We start from the raw sequence: 14,832 nt of genomic DNA, 5'->3' as shown, positions 1-14,832 counted from the left end.
TGAAATTTCCGCGAAATCTTTGTAAAATAATATTTTGGTAAAATTGCTATTTTTCTAATAATCGATTTGCGTTGTCGAATGTTTCTTTTATTTTTTTCCACAACTGGGGAGTCGGCTTACGATTTCGTATGACGTAGGCATTATATTGTTTCTGGGGGAATTCCTAGCAGAGAATAAATTCCAGGCCTGGTATTAGGTTTCGACAAACCGCCTCGACCGGCCGTAATTCAAATAGACGAAACAAAATCGAGAATAGAATCTATTTTTAAACAATTGTTGCGGTGTTTTGTAGTAATAGTTCCCGTTTCCCCGAAAAGAAAAATCACGTAAGTTAAAATGACGTTTGAAAAAGTATTAGTAACTAAACAACTTAATTACCAGGAACCAACGTAATTAGCGTAGGTGGAACGAGAAATGCCATAAATTTAGATTTTCACCAATATATACTTTAGCTTACAAATTGGTAAAAAGTTGAATTTCACCTGTATTTTAACTTGTAGCAAAACCCCAAAAAAAGTAACGCTGTCACAATTTCTAACCAAAATTACATAGGCTACGATTTATGCTTGTCTACCTTCGTTTTTTTCTAATTGCTTGAATACACCCAGGGTTAACTAACTCGCTAACCATGTTGCTTTTCTTCGTCGCGTTTTGGCTACTTGTGTTTGCATTTATGGCGACAAACGAACAGCATGGCCTATCTCTCTCTTTCAAAGGGATTTTTTTTTCACCGAGAGAAGTAACGGGTCCACAGTTGTGCATAGGCCTATTGCGAAATTTACAAATCGGTTGTAGGAAAAAAACCGACACGGTAACCCCCGTTTTGACGGACCTGATTTATTAAAACGCCAAAACCTAATTGATAAATATTTACCTTCATCTTCTCAGTTAAACATTATCCAAATATTTCGTGTACTTACCTGTAGGCTATACAGAAAGCCTCCTCATTGCGAGTTTGTTGTCTCCAAAATAACAGTTCTAATTTTAATATTCAGAGGCTACATATATGTGTACAACTGTCATGTAGGTATTCAGTTTTGACTAACGATAACGGCGCACCTATCATAATACACTAGAAGCCTTCATATAGGCTAGTTAAATCGGTTGGCTAATCAAGGTCGACAGAGGAACGGTCCCAGTACAACCAACGTGAGTTAAAACGAAAAAAAACAGCCGATATTTTTGTAGCTTTGCCTTGCAGAATAATTTAATGATTTCAGTAAGCGTTTTGAAGGCTTCTGTTTCACATTTCTCAAAATAATCTTAATCCAGACTTAAAAACAAAGCCCAACAGCTAAACTTAACAAAAAGCTGCTCGCTTCAGGTTGTGTCATCAAGAAATAAAAAATCGAAAACGTTTTACACCTTAACATCAGTCTCTTTTTTAATCATTAGTTTATTTCCAAATCTTGGCGCAGCGTCGTCTAAATGTTAAAACACGAAAAACAGAATGGCACAAACGGTAAAGCGAAAAAAGCGAGCACAAATCGGCGTAAGATGACGTCATCACTAGCTGTGGTTACGTCACAGGTGTAGAGCACGTTCGCGCCAAATATCTTCCTCGGTCAGCTCAAGGGTCGGGTTTAACCTGCCGCCAGGGGGCGCTCGCAACCTGAAACAAAAATAACGTTAGGTTAAGATTTAAAAAAACGCTGAAAGTTGATCTCTTTAAAACTTTAATTTCCATACAAAACAACTCTGTAAGTCTCTTGTTCGGAACTGGTGTTGATAATGATTCGTTGAATTGCTTACTGATATGCAGGTTCGTTATATGCCGTTGTAAATATGCAAAGACATTACCGACGATTTCTATGTTTGTTTTTATGATAAAGTCGACAAAACACTCTGAGTATACATGTGCTTTAAATTCTGATAATCTTGCAATTAATAAAGTTAAGTGGGTTGGCCTTTAGCCCAACCTGTCGCTTCTTGATAGGTGATATTTTTTATTTTAGTCCGTCTTTTTTTTGTTGTTTAAGCGCAATAATAATAAAAAAGTGAGATTTAAAATAATGCTAAAAGTTAAAAAAAAATGCTTTTTCGTTACATCGATAGACAAGCTTATTTTTTGCGAATTTTTGTGCCAACTTGCTAAGATTTTATCACCTTTTTATATAAACGATCATTTCGCCTGTTTAAAATTGACAATGTCCTAGTGGAGTTATTTGTAAGGCATGTCCAAGCGTTAAACCGTGTGTAGATTGGGTATTAATGCTATCCTAATGTTTTAAACATTAAATATGCGTTCTATTAAACATTTAACTTTAAGATGTTGAAAACCGAGTTCATACAAATTTCCCTTTTATTACATTATCACGTTTCTGATATTTTTTTAGCAGCGTGAATACGTCATCAAGGTATGTCCAGAGTTCGAACAATGGAAATATTCATCTTGGAGTAAGGAAGCGCGGGCAGGCGGTGGCCCATTCGATATTCATCTTGTAGTAAGATTTCTATGCGCACCTGTCAAGGTTGTTGTTGACTCCGTTCCGCTTGGCTGGCGTTGGTTGGATATGGCTCATTGCGATCGCATTTTCACCACTGGCACTTCGGAAGCTCTGTAGACGTTCCATGCCTGGGCCGGACAAATTAGAGCTTTGGTTTATCATTGTAGGCTTTTTCAAATCACCTTTTTATGTTTACCAATCACATGGATACTTTGTAATGCGATTTAAACCTTGGCCTAGACAAGAGAAAAAATAAAGATTTAATAATTTTAGTTTTAATTTGGGTCTTTTTTCAATCCCTTTTCTTTGCGCGGACTTTTTTTTTATAATTTTCGCCCTATTTTTTATTTTTTTCATGAATTTTTTTGGAGGGGGGTAAGACTTCAGTAGTTTAAAAGAGAAACAATACACGACTTTTCTCATTGTTCATAACAGGTGTTTATTGTTGAAAGCTTGCACTGTACTTTTTGCTGGCAATGCAAATCCTTGTCTATTTTAATTTTGCCCGAAATAACTTTATTGTGTATCAGTTGTGCTATTTATTGTATGCAAATATGGCGAAAACACACAATACAGCCAATGCTTATTATGTGAGACAAGCATAGAATCCAAAGGAGAACAAAAATAAACAAAATCTTGCAGAAATGCAGCAGTAATGTATGTTTCGGCAACTAATTGTATAGCCAAAAAATAAACAAAATAGGATGATTTGTTTGATTTCAAACCAAAATTTTGTTCAGAATTTTTAAAAACCAGTAGTGAAAGTTTGCCGAGCGGTCCGGAATTTTGAGTTGTATACTACGCCGAACGGGGTATTTGTTTGGTAGGCCCGTTATGAATTACGACGCAACTTTGTGAAGTAATCTTCGAACATATTTTCGCGTTTCGTAAAGAAAATTATTCACAGATCTGGTTTTACCTCTGTATATAACGCAGGGCGGAATATTCTGGTACGTTTCCACGCATCAGCGGACTCTAATCCCTTCTATCCAGTGTAACAAATCGCTCGAAAGAAATTAGTGAATCTTGGCACTTGAGTTTAGCTACGATAACAATCCCCTACTGTTTCGTCACTATCTGCCTTGCCTTTACAAATCGCATTGTTCAAACGGGGACACGTCACAATTGAAGTGCACCAGAGCGTGACGCTGAGTTAGCACAGGCGCCTTCCGATATGGTACTGTGACGTCACAATCAGCCACCTCAACCATAAGTGAGTGTCACTGGAAAACACCGAAGGGCTACAAGACTAACAGAAGGAATAAAACTTTCCCAAATCTATTAGGAAATAGTGAAATATGACGAATTATTTATTATCGGACCGTAACCGATATATTATATGATGAGTATCGATACTATACAATTAGATATCGGCCAACGATCATGTATCAGTGTTGGAAACAAGGCTTTTTTAAAAAGGCAAGTTACAGTCTTTTATTTGAAGTCAGTGTTTCTCAACCTTTTTCGTCGCGACCCAAAATACTGAACGTAAGTGAAAAAGCAAAGCTTTGGCGACCCAATAATTATCTTCACTTTTTGCAAGCGAACAAAACATAAGTGGCAGCAGCATAAATAAGTTGGAATTTAATCAATATCAGTCATGTCTTCGTACTGCTTTCGATTATTTTTAGATTTTAGAGAAATTTTGCTCAGAACCAATCTTCATAAATCTTAACTCCTACAGTGAGCGACCCAACCAAATCAAACCGTGTCAATTTTGGTTAGCCACCCATTGGGTTGAGAAACACTGAATTAAGGTATACTCACTGGTATACCTTCGTAGTGAAACTGATAGTCTACTCTCAGCTGATAGTTAAATATTCGATGGCGTTGTGTTGTACTCATACTTAAGTAGTAAGACTTTTAATTTTGTTGATTTGTACTCTAAAAGTGTAAGTTATACACTTACTGGTAGCGTAGTGGTGTGAAACTGGCAGACTGCTTTCTGACTCATATTTCTCGCTGTTGTATCTCGAAGTCCCGTACATCCCGCTGTCGTCATCACTACTGCGCAGTTCGCGCATTGCGCAGAAAACTGGCGGGAAAATAAATAGCAGGACCAAGAAGCCACCCGCCACCTGTGACGTAATAATACATGATTGTGAAATCACAAAAAAATAGGAGTTTTAGGTGATAGGGTGCAATGTCCATAATGTACTGAGTACGCAAATTTAGGTATGTTCGACACTTGATATGTATTCTGATACCAATACTCGGTAATATGGGCATAAGTATCGCAACTTTAAACCAAATGACGTCATCATATTGGTCAAATAGGCAAAGCTGGTCATTTCCAAACATGCAGCCGTAATGTTTAAAGTTCGTAGAGCAGAAAATTTGCTCTAGCGCTGAAGTTCTTTATTGTTAATATAAGATTCCCAAAAAAACACGCTTTTCAAAGTGGAAAAATCCCAAACATGGGATAAATGCACAAAATAAAAGTTTAAACCATATCTTTCGAAAAATTAGTATAAAAAAACAATATTATTCAAAAGCACTCAGTTTCATTACAAACCATGGCTAAAATGCTAATGATTTAGTAGCGACGTAAAAGCATTAGACTATTCCGTAGCCGAATCTGCAAAACTTCAACAAGTCAGGTAAAAATAGTTTTTCCGTTGTGGTGTGGTGGCCAGTTAAAACCGTTAAATGTCACTCGGTTTCTTACAAATATGCAGTTCCGACGCATTTCCAAAAACTTGGTACAAGAAAACATGTGACGTAAGATAGGTGGAATATGCAAGTCATCATAGCTAGACAAAAAAATCTCTTTTATATACTTTGTTTTCATTTACAAACTTAACCGTAAAATGCCATTATTTTTTCACTTGTTATGTGTTGATTACATTTAGAATAATCTCGCACCTTCGGCACTCAATTCCCGTTTTCTGCGGTGCTTCTTGTAGATTTTATCTCAGCTGTTAGGCCACAAATAAACAGCTATCTTATCTGATCAGAGTGTTGCTAATACTGAGACATTTCCCACAAATAGACTGCAGACGGCAAAATTACTCAGTAGCGTGGGTGACAGAGAAAAACAAAAAATAAGACAACAGAAAGTGTATTGGTTCAATTAAAACATGAACGGATCTGTTTTACTGTTTTAAAGTCAATACGGCCTTATAAAGCACACTAATGGTAAGCTTTTAATTTTTCCTAATAAATTATTGTTCAACGATACAAATAATTTTTTAATGTAAGTATACCTTTTCTTATCAAACCCCAAAAAAAACAAAAAAAAAACATTATTCTAGAAAAAAAATGTTCGGAAAAACCAGAAACGCAACCCAGTGACTACATAGGATATTGCAACCCACAGAAGCAGGTTATTATATAAAAAAAGGCTGCGGAATCGGTTTAAAATAACCCGAATCCGACTTCCAGAAAACAATCAACATTTCGTCGAGCCCCGAGTCCGACTCCGGCTCTACAGCCTGTATTTTACCCAATTACGTAACTATAAAGTAAAATAGATATTCAACAAGTTACCATACATATGGGTGTTACATAACTCATTCACCCACAATACACGGTTAAAAAATATTCAACCATCTGACACTCCGCCCTTACAAATTACAGTTTAAAATTTGCTACTGCGCATGCGCACATCGGTCTCAGGACTCGTGGTAGTAAGTTTTACTCGAGTCCCGAGTTCGACTCAAAATAAACAAACCGACCCTATTGAGCCCCGACTCCTACTCTAACTCCACAGCCCTGATACAAACCTATAATTTTATGCGAGTCATTTTTTCAAAATTTGAGAAAAGTGCGGAATCAATACGAAGACATGTCTCAACTAATCACACTCGATAATAATAATTCTACCGCTTTGATTGTGCTTTGTTTACTTATGGTTATAAAAGCAAAGCAGTAGTCCTTTTGGTTGTTTTGCAATACTTTGAAGCCTGTGAAAATATCTTCTCCATTAACTCACCATGAAGATAGCGGTGGCCGGGTCAAACCACTCATCCGATCTACCCAGCCTTTGGTTGCCATAGGTTACCATGGTCGCCCAGGCGGCGCCGAGCAGGATCACAACTGTTGACGTCATCAGTGACATCACAGAAAGAACCGAGCAACGCTAAAGTGAAAAAATACTTTAAATTAACAAATGACTGATATTTTTACCATAGCAATGTAAATAGAGAAAAATTAGAATCAAGTAAAAACGCCGATCTGGTCAAAAAAAAACAATTGGTTTAACTTTTTAAAAACGAAATAAATTAGATTTGCCTTTATATTTGCAAATTATACACTGTTATATTATTCGGGATTTCATGCCCCCCTACAACTTGTCCATCTACCCCTTTGGCCCTTTATACAAAAGTTTAGTGAAGGCTGGTAAAAACGAAATAACCAACGAAGTGAGAAGGGAACGAGTCTAACAATGTCACAACTACAAAATGCAAGCATTTTGAAAATAAACCATTGTTTCTATTCACCAAGACAACTGGAAACCCCAGAATATATAAGATTAGCTAATGACGTCATACCGGACCTACGTCATCGTATTGCATCAGAAAGCCGTATTATTTGACTTTATCATAGCTAAGTCTGTCGAATGTAGCAATTAGATTTAAAATTTGACAAACAATCGTTCTCGATCCGGGGAAAGCACCGACCTTCTTGCCCGTCACGTGATGATCTTTCTTGCATAGTGACGCAACAGAGCTAAGGAAAAAGCAGAGAAGCAGAACCGCGTTGAAGATGAGGGAGAGAGGCAGGTCACGTGTTTGCTTCTCGCACATCGTGACGTCACTACTGATGACGTTGCTGTTTGACGTGGTGAGGTTGGAGGGGATGGGCTGCTTGAGAATGCACCATTGTGCGATGATAATTCCCTCGACTGTGACGAAACAACAGACCGCAAAAGCCATCCAACCGCATCTGGAACAAAAATGGACGCCAATTAATATTATTTACTTTAAATTAAGGGTTGTGGTTAACCTGTGGGTGATTAAGGGTTATGAGCAATTTAATGTGTGTGTCGGGGGGGGGGTAATTTTAATTTTAAACGGTAAGAAGCAAAATTACAGCATTTTGATTGCTTTAATATGTAATGTAAAAAAGTTCTTATTTTTGAGAGTTTACGAGGTTAAAAGTTGCAAAACACTAAACGAAAGCTTGATTTTTGCGTATCATTCTTCTTAGTAGAATATTTGCTTCTGTGTTTTCACAATGACGTATTCAGGACTGCGTAGTACCAAATTTTAAAACTGATATGGCCGCCAAGTCTTAATTATAAAAGCGAAATAGCATATCGTGAAATCTTTCCAACCATGTATTGTTAGTGGATTAATTATATGACACCATTATGAGTGGATTACTGAATATCCACCTATTTAGTTATGTAAATTGGCGGAATACAGGCTGTAGAGTCGGAGCCCGACTCGAGATTCGACGGAATCGCACATGGAGCTCGATTAGGGCTCGGGACTAGAATGTCGGACTTGGGTTACTTTTGACAGACTCTGCAGCCCTGGACGTAGTTGGGGTTATTACAATTATAAAGGAGCCCTTTGACTTCGATTTTACATATACCTCATCTGAGTGGCATAATTTAGTCCGGCAAATGCAGAACCAATGGCGAAGTTACAACTAGAATGTGGTTTTGGAAAAAGAAAACAACAATTTCCTGTAATTGGGGAACCGAAAACAGGTCATTTACACAAATACACCCCTAAGGCGATTTAACGCTATGCTGGAACCATGAGTCACTTCAGTTGGAGAAAAGTTTCGCTTAAGGGTCATGTTCAGATTTATATCCTTTTTCGTCTGAATTTTGGCCCATATTGATTATTTGCATCTTATTTTGCTATTTCTATAATTGATAATTTTACGCTTTTTTGCGAATGGATATTTGCCCAATGGAGAATATTTGTGAAATTATTTGTTTTACTTTGCTGTGATCGGTCAGGTCTACACCACTGTGGTGTAGTTTGTTTATCTTTGATGCTCAATAATCTTTTAAACCCGCTCAGCGCTTAAACTAGAAAATAAACTAGTAAAAAACTAAATCTAGTTGGATACAACACAATGCAGCTGAAGTGACAATGTTATTAGTAAGGAACGTCACACGCATTACACTCAAAGCCGAATTGATTTCTATTCGACGGCCAATGTTTTGTGTTATACGTCAAGCCGGGTAAAGGTGTTAATTTAAAATAATTCGCATCGATAATGATGGTAATTTAAGGAATTCCACAAAATTCAAAAACGTACCTGCGCTTTTTCCATCGTATATAAGTATTTTATACAACTTGTTGGATTTCATTATATGGGTTACCAATAAACCGAAAAATAACCAAAAAACAAATGGTTATAAAGATAACACTGATTAAGTAAAATCTTTTAAAAAGTAATGCGCAAGAGCAGGGTTTTTTTTAAGGTTTGGTTTGGGTGACCGCTAAGTAGTTTTAAGAGACCGCAAGTGTTTCATTTAAATACCAAAAAGTTACAAGTCTAAAATTTGGGAAACCGCTGGAGAAATTTGGGAGACCGTTTCGGTCCCCCAAAACACCTTAAAAAAACACTGCAGGAGTGATATTGACTTATCGTCATTATGCTTAACAAATGTTTCGGAATGCTTATAAGTTAAAGCAACGCCGTACCGATGTGCGCACACCACATTATTCCAGCTTCAATATCAACAACTAGAGGCAGTTTTACTCGAAACCAGCTAGCAAGGTTGCCTTTTCAACCCTTCTATGATATGCAAATCTAAGGCTATTTTCAGAACTCTAATTTGGATTTGTTTACGTTCTACTTGTGACATAACAATAGGTCTCTATTGCGCAATGACTTTTAGTTATTGCAGAACAATTAATGTTATTTAACTTCGTTTTTGCAAAACATGCTAAGAACATTGTGGCATAAATGTTGTTAGAATATCAAAGCCAAGATAGGATCCATGTTGAAAATGAATAAAGAATTTTTTTAAAGATTTATTCGAAACGCTCACAAAACCCAACTTAATCTGTAGTTACTACAAGTTCACAATAGTTTTTCTAATTTGACAGTTATGCCAATGTAAAACGAAATATTTTTCGAAAGGTGAAATTTGTCAAAAAGGAATCCTATTGCTGTATTTTATGATTAAACTAAATGAACTGTTTTAAGAAGGGCGTTATTAAAAATTTATAGAGTCAGGAGTCAAAACTAACACGACATGATTGTCACCTTGAACAATTTTATTTAATTATTTACTGCACTTGTCCAAAAAAGCGGGAAAACCAGTAAGTGTCTACATCAGTGATTCTCAACCTTTTATGACTTACAGAACCCCTAAAAATAAATAGTAAATAGATTTTGGCACCCGGACTGGAATTTCCGTGGAGTGTTTTACTTAAATGTTACTATAAATGGTTGAGAACCACTGGTCTACAACTATGTGATTTAACAACAACTTTTACAGCTAACAAGTGGTGATAGTAAGTCGAACGCCCTGGAACGTATAAAATATGTTCTATTAACGAGACCAGGTTAAAAAAACAATTATTTTGCCTCTTTTATCCACGTATTGGCAAAAATAGAATTACGGCATTCAAAACCATTCTCATTTTTTTCCGCCGCAAATTAACTACGATTCCAGTTGCAAATTTTGGTACGAAATCAAACTATAACCTAAGGTTTCTTAAGGTTAGGTGTGTTTCCCATATTTTAGGTCCTGTAAATACCAGAATCAGCGATTGTGTGTGAGATGCATCGGTTACGCATTAGCATTGTTTCTTGTGTTAGCTAAGTTGCCACTGTATTCTGTTATAGGCTTGTGTCCCTTTTATAATTGAAACAAAATCCAACCTTTAAGTAAAATTAGGCTGTAAAAAAGAATGGTGAAAAAGATCGACTAAATAAGAATAAGAATAAAAAGTTGCTTGGATGTAAAATGTTGAGTAAAAATATCCTTAGCATATAGACACAGCTTGTAAAAAAATAGACACAGCTTGTAAACATATAGACACAGCTTGTAAAAAAAAAAAAAAAAAGAGTGAAATATGCGGGGGCTATATTCTCAGTCGAGCGATTTCGCTTTTCCTTGTTCCTTCTAAATATCACGTGAGCCGTTTCGCTACGCCCTTTTGGTGCGCATCGGGCCGTGACGAAGACACGCTGTGCTTCGAATGAAGGAAATGCGGTTTGTGGTGAACGGAACCAAAAATGATTCAGGTCAATATAAGCCTATATGTTTCAACTGTTGTGTACCGCATTTTCCCAACTTTATAAGGTTCTGTTTTTTTAAACTTGGGTAACCCAGGCTGCAAAACAAGCCAAATACAATCCTGTTTCGAAACAGAAAGTTTTAAAGTAAAGTTGGCAAACCTTTTATAATAAATACAATAAATGAGGTTTCGTGACACTTAATTTGAATTAAAATAAAAAAATCGACATATATAACAACATGATTACCTTAACTATGTTAAAATATTTTGTGGAATTTCAGTAGCTGCGAACCAAAATATGCTTGGGGTCACACACGTAAGCACCAAAAGCCACCACGAACCGCATGTCTAACAACACTTGATTGATTTTAAAATGCGATGACATCTCGTTAAAGCTGTTAAAAGCGAGTTCAACTACCGACGTTAGTAAACCGCTTTAAAAAAACCCATAAAATCACTATTTACAGCAGAATAAGTTCGACTCTTTAGTTGAAAGATGATACATTGCTGTAACCAAAAAGCCAAGGTCTATTTTAGTGATTGAAACACATAAACTTAGAGAGGTGTGCCTTTAGGAAAAACCTCACGACTAACTCGTGATAAACTTTCACGAACAATCAGTTGTTTTGTGTCACGAACAACATGCTCGCACCTGTTCAAACGTATATAATGGAAATACAAACCTTTTATGCCATTATGAGCATGATTTATAAAAAGCAGCATGCATTTTTTTTAATTACAACTTTGTAACGCCTAAACTTTTGAGGAAAAATAATTAGCATTTTTTCGGTTGTTTTTTTATCGCCGTCGCTCAACCGAGTGAGCTACGCGGGTAAGTTGTGAAGTAAGTTAAGGATCAATAAAAGCACCTTTGCTGGCAGCATCCTGTTCATGAAACTAGTCTGTGGTTTGATCTTACGACCTCGGCCGTACCAGGACCGTAAAAGCCTCATTTGGCCCAACTTTATTGGGTCACACAAGCTCACCTAATCTCGTCCAGATAAGACATCCTCCATTTCCTTGTGGTTGCTACCAGCAATGGAGAAAGTGTGATGGTCCACGCAAGTCCGATCCCCACCCTCCTAAGGATGCAGATCACTCGAGTTGGTTTGATGATGAAAGTGATGCTGAATGCAAAGAGTAGAAAGACTCCAACCAACACAAAGTAGAGGATCGTCGAGTGGTTGTGTTTCTCATGTCTGAAAAAAAACAATAATTTTTTTATTATTTTTTTTTTAAACCCAAAATCTATAGGCCGACGTACTTAAACCCACGTGCTACTAATTTTAAACATGTACTGGCGTACTCCAATGTGAATACGCATTAGAAATGTGTGTTGTGGGCCTAGCTTAATTGATTGAAGCGAATGAAGTATGCGTGGGTTCTACGCGCTCAAGCAATAGAAACGGCTAAATTCACATATATTGAGCACGTTTGGCATATTCGTTAAATTATACACTTTAAACCTAAGGCTTAAAAAACAAATCGACTAATAATTTTCGACAATTATTTCCTAAAAAATAAATTAGGTTAATAATAATTAAATTAACCTTGAATAAACATAAAAAAACAAACCGAAGTGGGCCTCTACATGCGAAAATTTGGCCGCCATAATATTTCGCATTTCTAAAATGTATCCGTATCGAATGTACAGGACTGCTTTGCGGTTATTGCTAGATCATCGAGTATCACCGCTCGTAACGTTATTATGTGGCACTACAGAAGCTGCCACCCTATAATTAACACTTCACAAAGCAAGCCGACATCTGTGAAAGGCGCAGAAATTACCAGTTTCTCATACAAACAGCCTGCAGCATTTGTTCATAACTCTACTTAGCTTAAACTTCCGCAATTAAGGTTCAATGCAATACGCAGGTTTAATGTAAAATCGTTATGCAAATTTTACGGCATACAAAATTTCTGTATATTTGCTTTTTGCACAACATATTAACCCTAAAACAACCTTATTATAAACAGTCCACAAAATAATTAACTTGTTTTCGACGTCCCGTTTTTTGTGTTTACAAGACAACTTTGAAACGCATTTTTTATTTTACATGCCAAAGATTATGTGCCAGTTAGGAAATAGACATCTTTCTATCGAAATTATAAAGATATGTAATTGTACAATCTGTTTTGTACATAGATTTCTTGCAATACACTGTTATTGAGAAACACGCCTTTTTGTCGTGTTCAAAAACTTACGACAGAAAAGATAAACAAAGTTTGACAACGTCCATTGTTGTCTTGTTCTTTGTTTATTGTTTACACAACAATCGTGTTTACCTTCAAAACACGTATATTACGTCACAATGGATCACCTGATGTAGCGCTTGAGATTGGCCGAGAACACGATTGTAAAAATGAGGGTGATTAACAATCCAAGTCCCACGCAGGCCAGCAGAATTATCCCCCATAATTTGTCGGTATCGCACAAGTTTGTAAATTCCCAATTGATTTCACAGGCCATGCTAGCCTGACACAAAGCAAGTAAAGCACAATATATACCTTAAATGGAAATGTTGTTTTATTAATAAAGTATACCAACTGTTGGGGTTTAGCTTATATTAATTTATAGCGCATTAGAGCTGGTATTTATTCTAAACAAACCTTACTTAAATTCAATAAGATAAAAGCTATATACGTAAAATCAATAAACGGAAAATATGCTCTGTTGTTTTAAAATTAGTCTGCTCAGCTAAATAATCAAAATTTTCTTTTGAATAACAGAATCTGCCTGAATCCGAATGTTGAAAACAAACGATTCTGGTTCAATGATCAAATTTAAACTAAGTACAGAACTTGATAAACCTAAAATCAGTTTTTATGGATGTTACGTTATAAATAGATTAAAACTCTTGCCAGCTAAAACTCGTAGTTTTGGCAGCTTTCGCTCATCACTAATTTGTGGCTTCTGGCAGAAGCTTAACCCGATTATTATTATAAGCCGCTGACTGAAGAACGCTAATAACGCCTCGGCGACAATTCATTCACCTTTATGATCACAACCGGCAATCGAGACAGCTTTTTCTCGGCTCTCTAAGAATGCAACCATGCGCTACGTTACGCTGGCGAGTTCCACAAAGTTCCTTCCCACGAATTTTCTTAAAACGTGACACCAACAACATATCCTCATCACAAAGCAAAGCATACAGGTCAAACCCTTATCTTTATTACTCCCAAGTTTAACCGGGTAAAGAACTAAAACAAAATCTTGTAAGTTTTACTTTAACAATGTTTTGGCGCTGGTCTAGAATCCTACCACTCAACTAGTGGTTTTGCGCACATTATTTGGGTTATGGGGCGAGTTAGCGTTTTGGTTCGGGTGGGTCAAGTATTATTATTATGTTTAATCCCCCATATTTGTTTATCCCCACAGTTTCAAGTTTGACAACTCGTTGTGTTACTTTTAAAATAATTGGTAGGATTCTAGAGCAGCGCCAAGTCTTTAAACACCTGCTTTAGAGCTCTCGCTTTGTCTGCCTCACTGGACAAGCAATTTGTCGGCCACCTTTCCTAGCAAAGTCTTAACCAGCTCTAGCAGCGCTAATCTGGCGTTATGGAAGAATAGAGACAAGCCCTTGTATCTGTTGTTGTGTGGCCAGCAACTGTACTATGCCGCGTGAGCGCCCCGCGGCGAAAAAAAGCACGAAAAAGGCTTTTCGCAGCCAACCTGAATGAAAACTGATCCAGTCATTCATAATAGAGAGAAAGAAAGATGGCTGAAAAACCTAAAAAGAATCCGATTTGCGGTATATATTTTCTCAGCAGCTTGAATTTCAGCCCAAACCCTGTGGGTTTCGATTTTCAATTAAATGGAAAGCTCTGCTGTAATAATGGAACCCATGCTGTTCGACTATATTGCGACTTCAGCTTAAGGAAAATGCTAACTGTCAACTCAAATAAACCAGCCTATTGGCTTGCAGATTCACTCAAATTAAAACCAACCTTTTAAAAACACTACAAATTTGCCAAAACCATTTTATAACTTTTAATTATTCACAAAAAAAATTTCTGCAGCTCTAGACTAGTATTTTCCAATCCAACTACCAAGCAAAACCACACGACATATTGGATTAAAACTTACAAATCAAACCTGAGATTTCAATAATATAACAGTTTGCCTAAAACAAAATTTACTAAATAGTTTTTGCTGCTTTTTACAAAATGTGTTATAATTTTCCTTGGCGCTCTACAGTCTTATTTGGCACCTATGACCTCATATA

At 36.6% G+C, this 14,832-nt stretch overlaps 1 protein-coding gene across 1 annotated transcript; it reads right to left on the bottom strand.

The window, feature by feature from the left end:
* Positions 1–1,391: 1,391 nt before the first annotated feature.
* On the bottom strand, positions 1,392–13,250 carry LOC146141248 (G-protein coupled receptor family C group 5 member B-like). The gene is made up of 7 exons (XM_083391900.1): positions 12,928–13,250; positions 11,593–11,805; positions 7,070–7,334; positions 6,382–6,528; positions 4,357–4,525; positions 2,464–2,575; positions 1,392–1,612 (listed from the first exon to the last, which is right to left on the bottom strand). The coding sequence occupies exons 1-7, from the start codon at positions 13,074–13,076 to the stop codon at positions 1,525–1,527; spliced, it is 1,143 nt and encodes a 380-aa protein (XP_083248026.1). The 5' UTR covers positions 13,077–13,250; the 3' UTR covers positions 1,392–1,524.
* Positions 13,251–14,832: the final 1,582 nt, after the last annotated feature.

Source organism: Ascidiella aspersa, chromosome 6 (assembly GCF_963924565.1).
Source record: "Ascidiella aspersa chromosome 6, kaAscAspe10.2, whole genome shotgun sequence".
Taxonomy (NCBI): domain Eukaryota; kingdom Metazoa; phylum Chordata; class Ascidiacea; order Phlebobranchia; family Ascidiidae; genus Ascidiella; species Ascidiella aspersa.
This window is presented reverse-complemented; position numbering and strand designations above follow the sequence as displayed.

Bases quoted from the DNA above. Each gene is read 5' to 3' on its own strand.
- LOC146141248 (XM_083391900.1), bottom strand. From the start codon at position 13,076: ATGGCCTGTGAAATCAATTGGGAATTTACAAACTTGTGCGATACCGAC. The intron at 4,526-6,381 runs GTGAGTTAATGG...ATTACGTCACAG, and splicing joins CGGCCACCGCTATCTTCATG to GTGGCGGGTGGCTTCTTGGT. The intron at 1,613-2,463 runs GTGCGCATAGAA...TTTTTGTTTCAG, and splicing joins GTCAACAACAACCTTGACAG to GTTGCGAGCGCCCCCTGGCG.